We start from the raw sequence: 20,696 nt of genomic DNA, 5'->3' as shown, positions 1-20,696 counted from the left end.
AGTGTGAGCCGAGATCACACGACAGAGTAGGGAAGGGGGAGGGACAGGGAGAGGGAGGGAGAGGGTGGGGGGCACTGGGACGTGCCAGCCAGACACAAAATGCAGCAAACGTCTTGAAAGCAGGCTCCAGCTCCCCTACCTCTCGGAGGCATCCCCCCCACTTAAAGGGGCAGCAAACACAGTGGGGGGTCCAAGAGGACGCTCCCCAGCTGGGGATGACCGCTGCCCACAAGGAGGGTCTGTCCACGGGTGCCGGCTGTGAAGCGACCTGAACCTGGTCATCAGAAGGGGGGCCAGGGCTCCGTCCTGCAGAGTTACTCTCCCAGCCGCTCCTGGCTCCAACTCAGACGCGGGCCCCCTTCTGCAGTGCACCCCACAGCCCGCCCAGGGCCTGGAGGGTGTGTCATGGGACCATGGAGCCCAGCCCCACTCGAAGCTGGGGGAGCTGGGCCTGCGCGAGGCTCCCTGGACGCCCTGTTACCCACTGTTGGAGCAAAGTGCTGTGGGGGTGAGGAAGGTCCGATCCTGGGATAAGAGCAGCCCTCCTTGTTGTCCCCACCCCCTCTGTGCCAGTCCCACGTCCGTCTGGTCCATGCCTGGTTCAAGCTTCACCTCCTGACATACTTTCTTGGGAAGCAGGAAAATCCCTTTCATGGATGGAGAAACAGGACTCGTGAGGCTGAGTGAGTGTCTGAGGTTTGCAGAGGAGAGAGAGCACAGGGGCTCTGGGGCAGCCCACACCAGGCCGGCCACCAAGGACCACGTCCACGACATCTGGGCTGCTTCCCATGGGTCACAGCTGGGCAGCTGGGCAGGGTCTCCTCCACTTCTGCTCAGTGGGAGGCGGTCACAAGACAGCTGGCTGCGGCTGGGCCAATGCCACAAAACGTGAGTGCTGGGACTGTCCCCACGCTGACCTAAGGAACAAGCAGACAGAGGACAAGGAGCCAGCAGTGCTGTGTCCAAGGCCTGCGGACGGGATTCAGGGTGGCTGGGCTCTCCAGAGCAGCGCAGAGGCCAGGAGCTAAATACAGTCATAATTCATGGAATGGACACTGTTTCTCCACATGGCATAATTTTGGGGTGTTCTGCCCACCTCCACTCTTGTTCCTAGCCATTGTTCCAGCCAGGACAATAGCCTAACTGATCTTCCTGCCTCCACTGGTGCCAGAGCTGAATCCATTCTCCACTCAGCCAGCAGAATCTTTCTAAAATAGCCACCTGCTCCAAACTCTTATGTGGTTCCCACGATGCTAGTGTAGCCTAAACCTTTAGTGTGACCTACAAAGAAGGCCCTATGGATCTCCACATCCATGCCTGTGTATCCCACTCTCTGCTATAGCTAGTCCCAAACACCTTGCTGCCTCAGGGCCTTTGCACACGCTGCCTTCCCTCACTTAGAATAACTCTCTACCCAGACAATTCCCACTCCTGCTTCAGAGCTCAGCTGAAACATCACTTCTTTGAGAAGACTCCCCCCATGACCCCCAGCCTTGGTCAGGGTCCGACTGTGTGCTCCCCGGACACCCCTCCATTAGCTGGGTTCCCCCAAAAGCAAAGCTTGACGCTGGTAGGTGGTTTAAGATGCAAAGTGGTTGAGGAGGGAAAGGGAATGCAGGGCTGAGGGATAGAGCCAGCCACTGCGGTAGGCAGCTGGTGCTCAGGCCCATGGGGCCTCCCGAGGAGGTCTAGGACCCGCTCCAGGGCCACCCCCCTGGGTGTAGAGAAAGGCTCTTGTCCACCAATTGTTGATGCCACGGTCAACACCCCCCCGTGTCTGGAACGTGCAGGTGAGCACGCAGAGTGGATCGGTGCTGGTCACAGAAGCCCTGGGGCCTGAAGGCAAAGACAGGCCACCTGTGGCGCCTGTGGGGACCTGGCTCAGACCTGAGGCTGAGCGGTGGCCACGGTGGGAGGGGATGGATCCAGTCTGTGCTGCAGCTTCCGGAAGCATGATGGTCTTTTCTGCCGATGCCGTGGGGTAGAGACCGGCAGGTTCTCCTCCTGGGGCCGCCCCCTGTGCCCAGCTCCATCCTGGCCCCAGGGTAGGATACAATCAATGGAGATGAGCAAGTGGCGACCAGGGGCACAGCGAGCCGGGGAGCCGGGGAGCCGGGGAGCCACAGTCACACCTCACACAGCCTGCAGGGTCCCCCCTCCCCCACCCCAGATCAGCCGCCATGGTAGCTCCTCTGGTCCCGCAGAGCCATGGGGATGGGCACAGCTAAAGCTGAGCTGTGACAGCTTGGAGACCCCAGCCGAGTGCCCGTCCCCTGATTGGGCTGCTCCCAAGATAGGGTGGGGTGGCAGGTGGAGGACGGCTCTGACCAGCTTCCTGTTTTCCCGCTGCAACCGTGCCTCCCCGAACAATGGGCTGTCCCTGTGCTGAGCAGGAAATGGGACAGGAAATGAAAATCTTCCCAGAAAGAGAGCTCTTTGACCCAAGACATCCCAGTAGGAGGGCTTTATTCCTTCATTCCTTTGTTTTCCTCCCAGACTCCCGAACAGTGTACGGCTTCCCGCCACTGCACGCATTTGCACACACACACACGCAAACACACTCACACACACACAGAGGGGGTTTGAGGAAGCCTCCTCTCCCGGGAGCTCCCCCTACATCCCGATGACATCCCCAGGAGGGTAGGAGGGACCACAGGCCCCACAGGATCTGACAGCTTCAGACACTGACTCAGCATTGCCCAAGAAAGAGGTGGGATGTGCAGCCCCAACCAAGACACAGCTCCCTGCTTCCTGCGTGTCACTTGGGCTCCCCTCCTGGCTCAGGGACCCTTCCTGGACTGGCTCAGTCCTGCCAGGAACTCAGCTACGTCACCATAATAATAACATCCGCCACCATTGATCTGTGCTGGCCCCACGCCAGGCCTCTGCGGGGTGCCCCCCTTCCCATCTGATGACATCCTTACGTCTCACTCTGGGTCCTACAGCTGGCAGATGGTGGGGCCGATGCAGGGGTGGGGGGCCGAGTTTGCAAGCTGAGCCCCTTCTCTCCCTTCGTGGCTCACCCTGGACCCTTACCGACATTGTTGTGGGGGGGGGGCGGCCCAGAAGGCCGAAATCCCGCCTTGCTGAACCATAAGTCATTTAATGTCCGCGCTTCGGGCCCAGCCAGACACGGTCTTGGAGGGATCCTCATACAGCCACCGGTCGTAGATGCCAGTGTTTCAGGAAAAGTGCATGAAATTGAAACTTAAAACCAAGAAATTTCCAACCACCAGAGCTGGGAAGCTCTTGGGTCCCCACTGTCTGGGAGAGCGCCCCACGACACGTAGCAGGCACCAGAAGAGTTTCCACTGAATGCGCGAGTGAGTGAGTGGACTCAGAAGGCCAGGTCCCGCGTGGCTGGACGTCGTGGAGCCGCTTCGGCCGAGGCAGTAAAGCAGGTAAAATAAAAACGAGCGTCCCACCGCGCGCTGGGAGGCTGCTTCCCCCACCGAACGGAGGAAGGCATGTGAAGGCGTCTTGTCTCGTGCAGACTTAGAAGCCGCTGACTCGTGGAGTCTCCTCTGTGCCCTGGACGAGCCCAAGGGGCCCCCCGGCACCAGCCCCTCGACCCGAGCCCCAGGCACCTGGCTGTCTACAACCCCCGCACACACACCCGCCCCAGCCCCCGAGCTCCTAGGTGGCAGCCGGTCCCCAGTCCCCAGGGCGGGGAGCTCCCACTCTATGGGAAGGAACCCCCGCTCCTCCCCTCCCGGCCTGAGTGATGGCTTCCGAGCCCAGGCCTTCCAACAACTCTAATCCCCTGCGGGTCAGCACCATTTGCGTTCTGGACCGCCTCCACGCCGCCCCTCACTGCATGTTTCCTAAGCCCTCTCCTGGCCGTTGGCGGGTGGTAAACTTGACGTGCGAGGACACATCGGGCTGGGGCCCCGGCTCCCATCGCACCAGCCCGATGCTGCCAGCTTGAAGGAGAGAACCACGTCGGAGCACACTGGGGTCGGCCGGGCGGGGGCTCCGGGGCTGTCCGAGAACCGCCTTCCAAATTTACGAGCCCTCGGAGGGCAGAGACGGCCGCAGTGGCAGAAATGGCTGAGAGCACCCTCCACATCCTTCCATGCGGAGTTCAGAAATCCTGCAGAAGGTTCCCTGGAACACCGGCGCCAGGGTGCTCCCTCCGTCCTCTCCTGCGCTGTCGACCTCAGCTGAGCTGGACACCAGGCCCCTCCTGGACAGCACGGGAGAGCCCCCGAAGTGCTGGCTTCCGGGACAAGCACCCCGACCTCGTTGCCGCCATTCCCTCCTGGCTGGCAGACATGTGTCCCTGTGGACCTTGATGGTGTCCCCCTCCCTCCAGGCCCTCCGGCCCAGGGGTGGCGCTGCACCACCAGCTGCCCCCTCACCCGCCCCACCAGGGAAGACCCAGGACTCACGTAAGCTCCTCCCTCCAGTAGCTCCTCAACCCAAGTCACCCCCAAGTCCTGACAATTTAATCCCCTAACCTATTCTCAAATCCATCTTTCTCTCCCCGCTGCTCCCCTAACTGCGGTGTCGTCCCTCACCGCTGCCAGCAGCGGCCTCCCAGCCAGCCCTCCTCGGCAGGCCTTGCTCCCCTCAAGCCTGCCCCCCAAGGAAGGGTTCGCAGGCAGGACCTCGTACATGCAGGTTTACAGTTGGGCCTCCTTGCCCACAGGAGGAGACCCCGGCCCCTGGCCGGCCTGCAGGCCCCTTACCCTTCCTGCCCACATCTCCTCCCTCCAGGGCATGCCCCCATCGCTCCCAGCATGGGCCATGCCAGCCCTCACCCCTGTGCAGTGTCACCTCCCCAGGAGGCCCTCCTGACTACTGAGACCCAGTGCACCCCTCTGCCTTGGCTTGGGGTGTCTCTGGTCCCCATGGCCCTCGCCTGCTACTCTGAATGTACACTTCCACCCGAGCCGCCCGGGGGACAGACGGAGTGCTCTCTGGGAGCACTGAGAACACCGCCTCAGTTCTCTCCAGCCCCGGCAGCCGGCCTGCCCCCCGTCGACGCTCTGGAAATATTTGCTGAACTGAGAGTAAACTTGATGAATATTTACACTGTACCACATGCCCACGGTTCCACCTGGCACCCAGAAACTCCCGCTCGGAGAAAAGTGAGACGAGCCTTCCCGAGAAGGGCTCGTGTTCGTGCCCATAAAACTCACGTTTATTGGGGTCGCCTCCCTAGCCCCAGTGTTGGACTCCAGGGGAGGGCAGGGCAGGAGAGAGACCACCCCGAGCTTTGTCCCATGGGAGCCTGGGCCAGCCCGGAGGAAAGAAGGACTAGCTGCAGGGAAACCCCTGCTGGAAACAGGGAGTCTGGGGGCCTGCAGGGGCCTCGCTGGCCCAGCTAACAACCGTTGACCATGAGCGTGACCAGGAAGGCCCTGCCATGACCACTGTGGGTTTAGTAGGGGCTTCCCAGTGGACGTGGACTTGTAAATTCTGTGGAGAAGCAGGGGGCCACGTCTCCTTCATGGGCGGCAGGTGAGAAGCCCCCCAGCCCGGATTCTGTGGACCTGGCCCGACATGCCTCTGCCACTGGGTGTGAGCAGCTGGGCCTCCATCCCTCCTCTCACGGCTTCTCTGCCACCCAGTGTCACAGATCAGAGAGCTCCTGCCCTTGCCGGCCAGGGCTCCCACACTCCGTGCAGAGAGAGCAAGGCTGGGCACGCCAAGGCCATAGCTTGCCCCTCAACTCTCCCTCCACTGGACACGTGTGTGGTCTTGGGCTTCTCTGGCCCTCCCTCGGTTTCTTCGTGAGTTGACTGAGGACAGTTGCCTGGCCATGCCTTATGGGCAAATGAATGAATGTGGACAGAGGGCTTTGCAAAGGGACAGTTTCTTGTTTTAAGGCAAGGTTATTATCGCACAGGTGCCCAAGAGAAGGGCAGAAGGGACCACTTGGGTAGGGCCCCTCCCCCAGAAGAGCTGGGCAGCAGGGGCCTGTCCCCCGGCCAGAATGGGTAGGCAGGGTCTGTCAGCAGAGTCACTCCACGGAGGCCCCCCGGGGCTTGCTGCTGTCAGAGCTGCCCCATGCCCGCCCCCTGAGCCCAGCGTCATCTCAGGGGGCAAGGAGGGGTCACATGGCCTGGCTCTGCTGTGAGAGTCCAGCTGCCTGAGGTCCTGCTGATTCTCACCTGGTGGCAGCCAGAAGCCCGTCTCCTCCGCTCTGGGGACAGCCTGTGGGAGCCACGCACCCCTATACCTCATGTGGGGTGTGGAGCCACAAACAGAAAAGTGTACACATCCCATCTGGACAGCCCAGTGCCTTGTCACAAAGCGAGGTCCTCCACAAAACACCTTCCAGACCAAGAAACAGGACACGGACAGCGTCGCAGGGGCTGTGGAAAACACAGAACCGAAACCAAAACACAACTTGGGAGCGTTGCAGGAAGTGTCTGAAATGCCACATGTCTGAAATGCCAGCCCTGTGTTGCTGCAAAGTGTCCCCCCATCCAAGCTGAGATGCCAGCTCAGCCCACAGGGGCCCACGGCGTGTCCCCCAGAGCAGCTCGGAGCCCACAGAGCCCACATGTGTTCCAGAGCTGCCTTCCTCTCTTCCGAGTCGGGAGTCCCGCAGCTCACCCCATTCCGACCCCGCCCCTCTGCTCCCCAACCCGCCTGCTTCGGGGTGGCTATTTAAAAAGGCAGGGTAGACGGCTGGCTCAGAGTCAAGGGGTGGGTGGGCCACATGCCCCTGTCCAGTGTTGTCCTGCATCTTCTGAGGACCCCCTCAGCGCCCACCCAGAGGCCCACTCTTGCCCACCCCTAGCAGAGTTTTTCACGTTCAGGTGAAGATTCTAGACCAGTTCATGGCCTTGGTCTGGGGAGAGGACAGACCCAGAAGACTCCACAGGTGGTTCAGGGTCCTGAGCACAGCACCAGGTTCCGACTTAGGCCTGCTTCCCACCAGCCTCTTTTGCCCTGCCTGACCTCAGAAGACCACCCACTTCCACCAGGAGCCCGGGAAGCCGGCCGGCACCAGCTGGTCACTGTGTGTTCAGGAGTTTGCCAGCGGACTGTTATACGCAGCATTAAAATTTAAATGGCACAAACTTATAATTAAATAAACTATATTAAGGATAAATATAATGTTCAGAACTCACCAATTTCTAATTATTTTTATTATGTGTCACTATTGCCTACACCTGTGAGCTATCTTGCACCTACTGCCTATCTACAGTGGGAGGCCCCCCCCCCCCCCCCCCCCCCCCCCCGATCGTGGGGGACTGTCTGCCCTCTGTGCCTCTGGGCTCTGACACCCAGTCCAGGAGGGAAGGAGCACGGCATACCGGACCTTCCCACCGGCGGGCTGGGCAGCCTGGGCTCCTTCTCTGAGGGTTTGTGTTCGCGTAGCCCCAGAGCTCTTAGATACCTCCAAGCACTGGGGCAGAGGAGGAAGCCGCAGACTCCACCAGGCCTGAAGTGTCCCCTGCCCAGGATCCTGGGCGGGGGAAGTGGATTGAAAGAAGGCAGAGGGATGCGGCAGCAGAGCCCTCCACCTCCCAGTCACAGCGCCCCCCCCCCACCCCGGGGGCGCAGGGGTCCCCCATAGCGCCTTCTGGCGGACACAGCGCTTCAGAGGGCGAGGCAGAAGGGTCGGGCCCCTGACCGCCTCCCCTCGGAGCTCCACACCTCGCCGCCACGGCCGCAGACACTGCCCCAGGGGCCCTCCTCCAGCTCGGAGGCCCGCTACTCCTTCCCCTGCGGGGCAGCCCTCAGTGCCACGTGCCCGGGTCCCCTCTCGGTGGTGAAAGCCCGGGTCCTCGTCGTGGGCGCGGCTCAGGACGCCAGGCTGCGCCGAGGGATCCCGTTCCGGCTCTTCTCCCGCTCCCGCGCGCCCTGCCTCCCGGCCCCGGACAGTCTCGCCCCCGGGGCCCAGCGCGGAGAGGTCCTCCCGAGTCGCCTTCCAGCCTGGGGAGATCCGGGCGCAAACCCGCAGGGGCGCTGGTGGCCAGTCCCCTCCCGCGGCCCGGGGCACCGAGGCGCATAAGGCGCACAGCCCCCGGGGCCGCGGGGCTCGGAGCCCAGGACTGCCGCGTGCGGCCCGCGGGGTCCCTCTGGCGCCGGCAAGCGGAGGCCGAAGGACACGCGGGCTCCGGGAAGGTTCAGGACCGAAGCGCCCACAGAACGTGGGCGGTGGGGCACCCGGGGGCACGGGTGGGACGCGACCACCGAGTGGCACAGAGGAGACCGGGGTTTCTCCAAAAGGACTCAATGAAGCCGGCTGCGCTTCGCACCCGCGGGGCGGCGGCCCAGCCCCCGCACCCTGCAGCTGCCTGAGGGTCCCTGGGGCTGGGGACCCCTGCCAGCGCAGGGCCCGACTTGGGGGGAGGGTCTGGGCCGTCAGCGGGGCTGCGGGACCGCGGCTCTAGGCCGGGCTCGCACCGTCACCCGGAGCCCGACCTCGGGATCCTGGCGCCATCTCCTCCTGCACGCACTGGGAGCTCGGAACTCTGATGGCCCGGGGCGCGCCAGCGGCTTGGGCCTGTCCAGAGCCCCGAACCGGGCGTCCCAACCCGGACGGGAATCTGGGAGCCTCGCCTGGCGCCGCTGCTACTCAGAAAACAGGTGCGGGGAGGGGGGCGGGAGCGGCCGGGGGTGACTCCGGGTGGAAGGTCCACCGTGGGGGGGGACTCCACACGGGCGACGATCCGGCCGTGGGCCGGGACCCGTCCCCAACTGCCCTGGGCGGAGCAGTGGGCCGAGCTGGGGCTCGCGGGGCCCAGAGAGCACGACGCGCACACGGACACGGACGTGCACGCGCGCCTCCGCGACAGGAAGGCGCTCCGGGAGCGCGGAAGGGTCGGGCCGCCCGGCCCCCAGGAAGCGCGGCCGCTCAGCGCCTCCCCAGGGGCCGCAGGGAACCGCCTGCCCGGAATCCGCCGGCTCCGCAGGCGGAAAGGCTCGATCCGAGAAGTGCCCGCGCGCCCCGCGGGTTCCGGGAGGGGGGCGGTGCTGCCATTCCCCCGGGGACGTAGCCGGGTCCCCAAAGCCCCGGGCCTGTGGGAGGGGGCAGGAGAGCCCCGAACGAGGTCGTGGAGAAGTCCCCCGATCCCAGGTATAGACCGGCTTTCCAACCCCACATGCGCATCCAAGAACCGTGCGGCAGCGCCGCGACCCCCTCTCTGGACTCGGCGGCGGCGCAAGGCTCCGCTCCCCAGCGCTCCTCACCCGACGCGCGAGTGTAGACGCTTTGAGCCCTTGAGGACCCGGTCCCGCCTTGAACGCCCCCGGCCCGGCCCCCGAGAGTGTTCTGTGGGGCCAAGCGGGTTGAACCGAATTCTGTCTCGCGGGCCAGCCGCGGCCTCCCGCCCGCCCACAACCCCGTCGGAGACTTGGGGACATCATGCAGGTGGCCCATCCTGTAGTCCCAGTCCTCCCCCCGCCCCGACCCCGCTCGGGGCTCTCGGAGCCTTCGGGGAAGCGGCGCGGGCTCGGCGGGGCGGGGGGGGTGCGTGGGTGGGGGAGACCGCAGGAGGCGACACCCCCCCTCCCAGCGCGCGCGAACGACCCCAGCCCGGCGCCGCGGGCCGGGCCGCAGACAATTAAAGCGGGATTCCTCCCCCGCTGACGTCGGCAGCGCCGAGGCCCCTCCCGCGGCGGCATAAAAGGCGCGGGCTCCGCAGCGCGGGCGGCAGTGAGGGCCGGGCAGCGCGGCGGTGCGGACTGCGCGGCCGAGCAGCGCGGCGCCCAGAGCGCGGGCCGCCCGCCGAGCCCCGCCGAGCCCCGCCGAGCCGAGCCCCAGGAGCCGAGCCGGAGCGCCGGCCCCAGCGCCCGCAGCCATGCCGGCCGGCCGCGCCGCGCGCACCTGTGCGCTGCTCGCCCTTTGCCTGCTGGGCAGCGCGGCCCAGGATTTCGGGCCGACGCGCTTCATCTGCACCTCGGTGCCCGTGGACGCCGACATGTGCGCCGCGTCCGTGGCCGCCGGCGGCGCCGAGGAGCTCCGGAGTAATGTGCTGCAGCTCCGCGAGACCGTGCTGCAGCAGAAGGAGACCATCCTGAGCCAGAAGGAGACCATTCGCGAGCTGACCACCAAGCTGGGCCGCTGCGAGAGCCAGAGCACGCTGGACACGGGCGCCGGCGAGGCCCGGGCCGGCGGTGGCCGCAAGCAGCCCGGCTCGGGCAAGAACACCATGGGCGACCTGTCCCGGACGCCGGCCGCGGAGACGCTCAGCCAACTCGGGCAAACTTTGCAGTCGCTCAAAACCCGCCTGGAGAACCTCGAGGTCCGCGCGCGCGCCGCGGTCCCCCCTCCGGCTCCGGCGCCCCTCTGCCCTGCCCCACCCCCACTCCCGACCCTGCCCGACACCCCCACTCCCCCCTCGGCCGGGCGCTGGTGCCCGGCCGGGGCCCGCCGGGAGCCTGAGGGGCCCCGCAAACGGCCACTCGCCCGAGCTCCCCGCCAGACCGCCCCCGCATTCGCCCTGAGGGGACCGCGCCGCCGGCCTCCCGGCTCGGTCCCCGCGCCGCGCGCGTAACGGTGTGGTCTCCCTCCGCCCTTGCACCCCCGCAGCAGTACAGCCGGCTCAATTCCTCCAGCCAAACCAACAGCCTCAAGGACCTGCTGCAGAGCAAGATCGACGACCTGGAGAGGCAGGTGCTGTCTCGGGTGAACACTCTGGAGGAGGGCAAGGGCGGCCCCAGGAACGACACGGAGGAGAGGGTCAAGATCGAGAGCGCCCTGACCTCCCTGCACCAGCGGATCAGCGAGCTGGAGAAAGGTAACTGGCCGGGAGGAGTGTGGGTGGGGGCTGCTGGCTGCCCGGCTGGTAGGACCCTGCCTCAGGTCGGGGCTTCCTGCAGGGCTCGGCTCCAGGCTGTCAAAGCCTGAAGCTTCTCCACCCCTCCAGCCCTTCCCGCTTCCTGAGTCCCTGCCCTGGGTTTGGTTTGGGGTTTCCAGCCGGTGTTCCTGATGGGGCCGGGCCCCCTGGGCTGGGGACAAATGGAGGGAGGGGAGGCCGAGTGAGGAGGGCATCGATTGTGGTCGGCACCCCTCAACACACACACACAGGAAGGATTTTTCCAAGTCCCATCTTCAGTAAGTTTGCGCTGTGGCTGTGGTGTTCCCTGGTAAGAAAGACTGACTCTAGCTGGTCCCCAACCCCAGCAGGGAATGGGGTGCGGGCTGGGGATGGTTTGTTTTCTCCCACCTCCAGGGCACCACTGTTGTCCTCTGGGGATCTCCGGGTTCCCCCCTTTAGTTGAGCCCCTCCCCGTGGTCTTATTTTCTGAATGACTCGAGTGCTAGCATCCTACATGTCCTGTGGTTCCTGGGTCACCAACTGTGGCCAGCCCCACCTGCACTCTGGGGCTCACAGATGAGCTGGGCTCAGGCTTGAAGTCGCAGAAATCAAACAAGGTTGTAAAAGTGGGGGGGTTCCTAGGCTTGGAGCAGGGCCACGTGACCCCTCTTGGACCGCAAAATGTGCTGGATGGATTTAAACAGTGCCATCTTAAGGCACGTTATATAACTGAAAAACAGATCAGGGGAAGGGACGGGGGAGGGAGGGGGGAGGGAAGGAGGGGAGATTGGGGGGAATGAAAAACAGCCCCTAGAGAGGCCAGGGGCTGGATCTGCTCCAAGGGGTGTTTGGGGGGGCAGGAATACAAGCTGGAGATGGTTGGGGGGGCACTGAGGGGACCAGCCCTGCCATTCCCTGATAGCTGAATGGATTGGGGGGGGGTTGCTGGCCCAGCAGGACGCCTTCTAGAAATAATTCTTGGCCTGGGGGGCCTGTTTCCTTCTGGACTCCCTGGCAAGCCCCCAGCACACCCAGGAGCTGGCAGGTGTGTGTCTTCCTGGCTCTGGGCCCGGTGCCTGTGCCCACTGCTGGGTTGGAATGTTTTGCCTGGAGTCAGTCACACCAAACCCGGGGCCACAGCTACAGTGCGTGTGTGGGCTGGGAGGGGGCAGACAAGCATTCCCTGAGACATCCCTGGCAGGCAGGGAGCTGGTGCTGTTGGGTAAAGGGAGGCTTTTAGGCCAGGAGCCTGATTTTTCAGGAAACGCAGAGGAAGCTTTCCCTGAGAATGAGTGGCCCCGTCCTCAAAGCAGTCACCTTGGGGGGCCCTGGCTACAGGGCCGACTCCTCGCTCCCTGCTGCCCTGCCCTCATCGGCAGGGCTCCAAGCAGAGCTGCTGGACGAGGCTGAGGAAGCCGTCTTTCCCTCCTGTAGGGAAGATAGGGTTCTAGAAAGAGCCAGAGTCCTCTGGGCTCACTGACTGGTTCAGAAGAGCCAGCAGGGCCTGCAGCACACCCTGGCGTCGAGGGGAGTGAGCTGGGCACCAGGCGCCCACTTGTCTCGGGTGGGAATCCACGAGGAGACTTTGTGAACCATATCCAGGAACCAGGTCTGCCGAAGGGGCTGTGCTGGGGGCAGCCCCCTCTTTCAGGCTGGAGGAGCCTCCTCCCTCTGTGGCCACACCACCAAGGTCCAATAGCACCCCCCCCCCCACCATTGTGCAGGGACTCATTCCCTGCCCAAGCCCACGTGGTCTCTGTATCCCCATCCCAGCCTCCCCAGGGGCTGCATGTGAGCCTGAGCGGAGAGCAGGAGATCTTGGGTCAGCTTTTTTGCTCTGGCCCGTGCCCTCGGGCAGACAAAGCACTTGACCCTGCTGGGCCTCCCTCTCAGCAGCTAGAGAATGGAGATGAGTCTGCTCCTGGCTTCCCAGAGCGGGAGGGGGCGGGGGACGGCAGGAGTGCTGAACGGGTTTCCAACGGGAACAAAGGCTTTGAGGTACAGATGACAGGACTGTGTCCTGTTCTCTCCAGGTCAGAAGGACAACCGCCCCGGGGACAAGTTCCAGCTCACATTCCCGCTGCGGACCAACTACATGTACGCCAAGGTGAAGAAGAGCCTGCCGGAGATGTACGCCTTCACCGTGTGCATGTGGCTCAAGTCCAGCGCGGCCCCTGGGGTGGGCACGCCCTTCTCCTACGCCGTGCCGGGCCAGGCTAACGAGCTGGTCCTCATCGAGTGGGGCAACAATCCCATGGAGATCCTCATCAATGACAAGGTAGAGCCCCCCACCCCCAGCCGCCTGGTCTCGCAGGACAGCAGAGTGAGGTCCCCCAGGGCCCCGCCCCCAGCCCAGCTGCTGGGCCTGCTCTGCAGCCACAGATGCTTGTGGTGGGGGGGGGGGCTGGGGGCACCAGAAGGGCCAGTCAAGCAGGACTGGGGGAGGTGGAGGGGAGACGAGGAGGAGGGGCGCCCCTGCCCACACTCCATGAATAGTGCGAAGCTGGGACTTTCCCCGACCGGGGTGGAGGGTGTTGGGGGGAAGGTGCCCCGTCCCTCCCATTGAACCCCAGCTCCTCCTCCCCCAGCTCCGTGTAAGTGGAGGACCCCAGAGGCTCTCAGAGGTGAAGCTACCCCAGAGGTTCTCCCAGGGCCCAGATTGATCCTGCTCAACCCCTCAGCCCTGGGGGGAGGCCACATGCGGCTGAGCCCTTGGAGGGCGCAGCCTTTTCCCTCCGGGGAGGCTTCCAAGTCCCCGGTCTCTGGGGCAGCACGGGCAGGGACCATCTCCAGCCCTGGCCGGGAACTGGAATCCAAGCCCCGCTGTTGAGGCCTGGACCAGAAACGGTGGTTCTTTTCTGGGCCCCATGTCCCCACATCACAGGGTGTGCGGGTCCTTTTGTCTCCCGCACCATCCGACACCCCCCCCCCCCAATGCTAGAGACAGAGAGGAGTCCCAGGGCGGAGGCCTGGTGCGTGGCTCCTGGTGTCTGAGTCTCAGCAGAGGCTGTGCGGGTGTAGACCCGGCAGATCTGGCAATTTCGTGGTGGAGGAGAGCCGAGAGGCCCAGACCGCAGCAGTGAGCTGAGCCCCCGGCGGTGGGACTCCTCCTCCCAGGGCTGGTTGGGTAGACCGAGCAGAGAAGGGGGAGGGTGAGGAGGGGGAGGCCATTGTGCATTCAGGTCCATCCCAGGGTCCCCTTGACAAATCGTCCTGTTTCCCGTGTGACTCCGTGACCCGTCGGTGGATGGGGCTGGCGGACGATAAGGTCGCCGGGGCAGGTGCTGAGAAAATTCAGAGTCGCTTGGTTATTTATTTTAAACACGGTGATAGGAAGAGTCACGGTGGACACGGCGCATGGTGACGATCATTGATCTGCGCTTTGCCCCTGAACCTGTCACACCGTGTGTGTCCTCCTTCCTCCCAGGTGGCCAAGCTGCCCTTCGTGATCAATGACGGCCAGTGGCACCATATCTGCGTCACCTGGACCACCCGGGACGGGGTCTGGGAAGCCTACCAGGATGGCACCCAGGGCGGCAATGGCGAGAACCTAGCCCCCTACCACCCCATCAAGCCGCAGGGGGTCCTGGTACTGGGCCAGGAGCAGGTAGGGGCCTGGGGGCTGGGCCGGATGGGGATGCTGGTCGCAGGGGGAGCCCCAGAACCAGAGGAGGGACAGCCAGGGTGCCTGAACAGGGACGAGGGGGAGAAGGAGGGAGTGGGTCGGAGAGGGACATGGTTCCCCCCATTCCCAGAAAGAGCCGAGGGAAACAAGGTACGCAGTGGTTTGGGCCAAGTCCCTGCCTTGGGGGGGCTTCTCCAGCAGTACAAGCGGGGTGGGTCTTGTCTCAATGCTCTGGGGGCCGCCACACTTTCTTTGGCACGGAAAGGCCAGTCTGCCTTTAGCGATGCATAATTTATTTCCTGGAAGCGGTTTGTCTCCCCTTGGGCACTCGGAGGGATGCACCAGTGGGAGGGCCCCAGGCCTTCTGTTCCCATGGGGCTCGGCAGAGGTGACATCTGAGCTCGTCCAGGCAGGGAGAGCAGCAGCGGTTCTCCCAGGGCCCTGCTCCCATGGTGGCACATGGCGCGAGTGGACCCTCTCACTGGCCGAGGGACAGGCCACACGTCAGGCAGAGTCCAGGTGTCCCCGGGAGATGGTCTGCACCCAGGACAGACAGAGGTGGCCAGTAGTGGCCCTTTTCCTGGGCTCCCAGAGATAGGACATGACAGGGTACCTCGAGGTCAACGTGAGAGCCCCTGATGGGGGAGACACGGGCATGTGCCCCCTCGAGAGGCCCCCCCACCCTCACAGCCCTCCACACTCACCCTCTGCTTTTCTCCAAAGGACACCTTGGGCGGCGGGTTTGACGCCACCCAAGCGTTCGTGGGCGAGCTGGCACACTTCAACATCTGGGACCGCAAGCTGACCCCCGGGGAGGTGTACAGCCTGGCCACCTGCAGCCCCAAGGCCCTTTCTGGGAACGTCATCGCCTGGGCCGAGTCCCACATCGAGATCTACGGGGGAGCCACCAAGTGGACATTCGAAGCCTGTCGCCAGATCAACTGAGGCTCCTGCCCAGCGGAGCCTCCTGCCCTCGGGCCGGCCCGCCCGCCTACCCCCTGCTTGTGCGGTGATGACTCCCTCACGTCTTCTTCTCTCCCTCTCCCCAGGAGTGACTCAAGGCCCACGCACGCGCACGCACACAGCCCGGGTCGCCCTCGTGCCCGGGAGGCACCCCCAGGGTCTCAGCCCACCCTGTTCCCCAGCGGCTGCGGCACGGGGCCAGGCAGACGTAGGTGAGGATGTGCGTGTGCGGCAGGTGCGTGTCGGGGGGAGGCGCTTTCCTCCAGAAGGAGCTGCCTCCTTTCCTCCTTCCTCTGTGGTGTTGGGAAAGCTCGCGACAGGCTGAGCATCCGCACTTGGGACCCCGTGAGCTGCCCCCGGGCCTCGGGGCCTCCTCCACACGCACGTCTGTCTCGGCAGACCTCTTCCAGAGCCGCATCTCTACGGGAAAAAACGTCTCATAGCGGTTGGTTCGAGGCCGGGGGCTCTCCACAGAGAATTTCTCTTCCTGGTGGGAGCCAATTCTCTCTGACCCGGGCCTGGGATGGCAGCCCGTGCTCTCTGGCAGTGAGGCAGGGAGAGTCTGTGGAGGGTTGGGGGGTGGGGCTGGCCTCAGGAGGTGGGCGGACCCCGTCCAGTGCCCAGGCGGTGCCCCTGCGGGTGGCGTCTGGGGCAGCGCTGGGCCTGGGGAGCTGGTTTGCATGCCCAGCTCTCTGGTTCTGGCCCAGGACCGGGTCTCCGGCCCACAGTCACGCACCCTCTCGAGGGAGCCATCCCTCGCTTTCGGCTGTCTGCTCGTGCCCCTGGGAAGGCGGTGGAAGCCAACCTTCCCTGGCCCCTCTCCTTTGGCCTCTGGCAGTGGGAGCCCAGAGGCGTCCATGGGTCAGCTCGACAGGGGACCTTTGAGACAAGGAAACCCACATTCTGATTGAGACCCAGCCAGTTAGGGCCGATGACACTGGAACCGGACCCGTCAATGAGAAGGTCCAAGCTAATTTTGACAGCCATATTCCTCCCCCGCTCCCAGGCCCGGGTCCGTGGGCGCCGTGAGTCCTCCACGGGGTCGGGCCCTCTGGAGGCCTCCCACACAGGGCCCGGCAGCCAGCGCTGGGGCCTGAAGCCCACTCCCCCTGCTTCACAGGGCTCCGGTCCTGCAGCAGCCCCCAGCCTGTCAGCAGCTGGTGGCACTGAGACGCGACCGGTGTCTAGAACCTTGGACTTTATTTTCCCCCATGGAAAGCACCCACACGCATTTCCTTCTAGTCCTTCTAAGGCAGGGGGAAATGCGTGTGTGCGCGCGTGCGTGTGCGTCTGTGTATGTGTGTGTGTGTGCGCACGCGCGTGCGCATTGAGAGAGAGAGAGAAGAAGAGCACTAAGACGGGCCGCGCCCTGGGCGGGCTCCTTGCTCCGTCGTCCCACCTGGGGGTCGCACACCTTGAGGGCACCCCGGACTCTGTCACTGGGAGTCTAATTAGCAGAACGCTGGCGAGTCTTTCTAGAAATTCTCCCGCACTGTCTGGCTCGTGTGCAGCTACAGACATTCCTTTGGGAGGAGCAGGTGTTCCCCGTCCTCGGCTCCTTCCAGGGGCACCTGTCTCCTCACGCACAGGTCCCTGTTGCGTCGGAAACCTCGTGCATCTGTGTGCGTCTGTGTTGGTGTCTCCGTGCTCGTGTCCGCGTGGGTGTGTGCGTGGCACCCGGTCGCCAAGCTGTGGCGCGCACTCCTGCTCAGCGGGTGCAGTCCGGTGCCGCGCTGCGTGCTGTGGCTCAACAGTGGCTTTTTCTGAGACCCTTGTGCTTCGTCCGAGCCCGTCGGGTTGTGGCATCTTTGGATCTGCAGGGATCTTCTCTGTTTGCATGTTCCCCAGGGTGGCACGTCCCTGGCTCCCTCGGTCTGATGTGCGTCCCCTGCCTGCATGAACTTCTGGTTCCGTGTCGTGTGCCCAGTGCCACCCATCGTCCTGTGACCATCCGCGTAGCTACTGAGAAATCTCTGGAGAAGCAAGCCAAGGGTGTCGGGGGAGGTCATGGGAGGGACCCGTATCCCTCTCCCTCCTCCCCACTCCCCAAACACACCAACAAGTATTTTTCATGTGTAGGTTGACAAGGAGCCTAAACAAAGCCCATGACTGGGACAGAGCAAGAGCTTGGAATCACCCCTCTAGACCAGGTCGGCCCTACCCCTCACTTGGCCCCCCTCTCAGCTGCTGCTTAGGCGAGGCTCAGAGGGGGCTGGGTGCTGTCCTGCCAGCACCCCCCACCAGCCCCTGCCGATCGCGGACCCCAGACCACCCTCCGCCCTCGTGGCCAGGGTGGGAGCTGTCCATCAGGACCACAAGCCATCCTCTGCCCTAGCTAGAGACGGGCAGAGCACACCCCAGACGCTATGCCTACTGTCCCTTTGGCCTCCGGCCCGTTCACCTTCCTGGCCCTCCCTTGACGCCCCCGCGGTGCCAGGGACAGAAGCTGACATTCGGCTCCCTCCCCGCCTCTAGCTGGAGCCTGTGCCAAGCCCCTTGACTCCCTCACTGTGTTAACATTTGGCACTTTGCCGGCCCCAAGAAAGGTCGATGACACAGCCACAAATCTAATCCACGTAGTCTCCCATCTCCTCCTTAATCTGATCGACACTCCCTCTTGCACTGAATAACACATGCCTATCTCAGGTAAGAAGTTTTATAAACTAAGAAGACACACAGCACTGCCGAGGCGGTGTTAGCTCTTGCCGAGCTGGTGTCCCACAGCTCCCTGGGGGTCCGAGGTGGGGGAGCTGCCGACAGAGGCTCTCCGGGCTCTCGGAGCTTAGATCCCACTGGAATCGTAAGCCTTCTTGCTTTTGATAACACAGTATTATTTCTCTTACTGTAGAAGAAAAAGTTTATTACCAAACAAGAGTATTTTTATGAAAGAAAAGGACAAACCTATAAAATTAACTCACCTTATATCTCCCTGGAAAATACTTTCAGGCTCCTCCAAAACATAGGACTGAAAGCATGTATTTTGGAAGAAAGAGATACATTTTGTATGCTTTCTTTTCCTTTTGTAGATTCCCTGTTTATTTTCTAAGAGTGCAAAGATCACTTTGTCACCAGCCCTGGGACCTGAGACCAAGGGGGTGTCTTGTGGGCAGTGAAGAGGGGGGAGAGGCTGGCGTGAGGTTCAGTCATTCTAATGAGCTCCAAAGAGGGGCCACCTGCACTCAGAGGTGTTGGGGACCAGGATGCAAATTGGCCATTTATGGTAGACCCTTTGCCTCGGAGCTGGCTTAAGTCGAGGACTTGATCAGTTCCAATCCTGGTAGGAAAAACTAGGGTTACGTGTTGTTAACACGAAGAAGAGAGTTTTCTTTAGAATTTCATGGCAACCAGAACGTGGCTCGACACAGCCGTGGTTTCATCTCTTCAAACACAGTGTGTAAATTTATTCAGCTAATGACAGGAAATGTGTCACTTTCATGCACCGTGGACTTAAGTGCAATTTGTTGAAGGGGAACAAATCATTGAGGAGGAAAAAAAAAAAAAAAGCCCAATACTTAGAGTCCCAATTTTGTCTTATTTGCCAAAAAAAAAAAAAAAAAAAAAAAAAAATCCAACAAAGCAAACCCCCTCTGGTTGATATTGTTACAATGTATATACTGTATAATATGAGAAAATCGATGTATCTTACTTTTTCATTATTTGCTAACCAAAGCTGTACATTTTTCATATGATCTGCAGCCTTTTGGGTATCAAATGGGTCAAAACCATGGGACCTGCCACCTCCCATCAGCAATTCTGGAAATGCACTATTTCTACTGGTATTGCTTTTTTTTTCATTTTCTTGCTGAAACGACATGAATTGTTGAGTTTATTTTTACACAGTAAAGAGTGAAGAAAGACGGTGGTCTGCACGGAGTGTCTCTTTTCTCAAGCTTGCCAGTGTCCCCCCGACCTGCCTCGGGGAGGGGCACCCAGGAACCCCCACCTGCTGGGCCGTGCAAGCCTCGTGTTTGTGTGGCACTGCGCCCTCGGGGGTTCCATAGCCTTTACTGACACTGGGACGCGGCAGGCGGGGGCTCCCCTGTTCACAGGTGCAGCTGACATGGAGGCAGAAGGAGGGCAAGGGACCCCCAGCTGGGTGAAGCCAGCTTGGGGTGCAGAGTAACCCCCTCTTCCTCGCCTCCCCTGCAGTCCTGCTCCCTCCTGGGCGAATGGACCATCCCACTGCCGACTGGGTCGCGGCCAATAGTTGGTTGCCTCCCCTCTTCTGGAGTTCCCAGGCCCCTTCCCTGCACTCAGGGACAAATATCCCCAGGTCCACATAACCAGGGAAGGGGGTGCCTTGGGAACCCTGACTGCTGGCCAGAGCTTCCCTGCCACTCGCAAGCCAAGCTAGGCTCTGGACAGGCCTAGAGCTTGGGAGCAGCTCCAAAGTGACCAAGAACCAAAACAGCCCACCTGGCTGGTGGGTCTCCCCACACCCCAAAACACACACACGCACCCCCGCTGGCTCCACAGACAGGACGAGCCCCTCTAGCTGCTCGCTGGCACGGACGCGTGGACTGCAGACGGGCCTACGCCTTTGGCCTTGCCCACAGACTTCCTTCCCCTGCAGTGGCGCGCTCCGTCCGGGACTTGGGACCTGGGGTTTGCTGGGGTGTGAGCGACCCGCCTGTTCCCAGTGAGGTTCGGAGGGAGGAGTTGAGGCCTCTGCAGGGCTGTTCTCCCTGTCGGCCCTGCGGGAGGAGCCTGTGTCCTCCAGAGCAGCCTTCGTGGGGGCGGTGTCCTCCTGCAGACCTCACACACGGCCCTCGTGGCCAGGCCCGGGGTGTCCCCAGTCCCTGCAGCCCCAGTGGACACGCCACCTCTTTGCCTCTCGCTCAGGGAAGCACGTGGTTATGCCCGTGATAACATCTTCAGTTTCTCATTTCCGTGAAGAGCTCATTCAAAAACTCGGGTGTTTTAACCATCATTAGAAACACATTTCTTTCGGCGCCTCTCACACCTGATCCTGGCACATCAGTGAACGACTTTAGGGGCCTTGGACTGAGCACAGCCGCTCAGGAGGGGGCTGCCAGGCCCGGCCGGGAGCTGGTTCCCGCAGGCATCTGAGTGGAGGGACACAGGCTTAGGACTGCAAAGCTAGAGAGTATCTTGGAAGTCAGTGATTCCTGCAGCCTGTCAGAGGCCGGAAGCTATTGTCAGCTTGCACACTTCTGGTGACGGGGACCTCACTGCCCCGCGGAGATGGTCTGTCCTGCTTCCAGAGAGCTGCATCGGGGGTTTCCGTTCATCGTTCTGTGTGTTCTCTTTCTTGTATGTCGTGCTCCGTTCCTCAGCTGGACCCGCAGGCTTCTCCCATCTGTCCCCACATGTGAAGACAGCCACGTGGGCCCTGAGTCTTCGCCGTCCCTCAGCCATCC

General features: G+C 62.7%; 1 protein-coding gene across 1 annotated transcript; it reads left to right on the top strand.

Moving 5' to 3' along the window:
* Nucleotides 1–9,767: 9,767 nt before the first annotated feature.
* Nucleotides 9,768–15,528, top strand: LOC111160444 (neuronal pentraxin-1). Its single transcript, XM_022523577.1, has 5 exons — nucleotides 9,768–10,211; nucleotides 10,499–10,706; nucleotides 12,761–13,005; nucleotides 14,155–14,334; nucleotides 15,076–15,528. Exons 1-5 carry the CDS (start codon nucleotides 9,768–9,770, stop codon nucleotides 15,295–15,297), a joined length of 1,299 nt encoding a protein of 432 aa, XP_022379285.1. The 3' UTR covers nucleotides 15,298–15,528.
* Nucleotides 15,529–20,696: the final 5,168 nt, after the last annotated feature.

Source organism: Enhydra lutris, unplaced genomic scaffold (assembly GCF_002288905.1).
Source record: "Enhydra lutris kenyoni isolate GAN:26980312 unplaced genomic scaffold, ASM228890v2 scaffoldscaffold75, whole genome shotgun sequence".
In the NCBI taxonomy this organism is placed as follows: domain Eukaryota; kingdom Metazoa; phylum Chordata; class Mammalia; order Carnivora; family Mustelidae; genus Enhydra; species Enhydra lutris.
The sequence above is the reverse complement of the archived record's forward strand: the minus strand, read 5'-3'. Positions and strand labels throughout refer to the sequence as shown.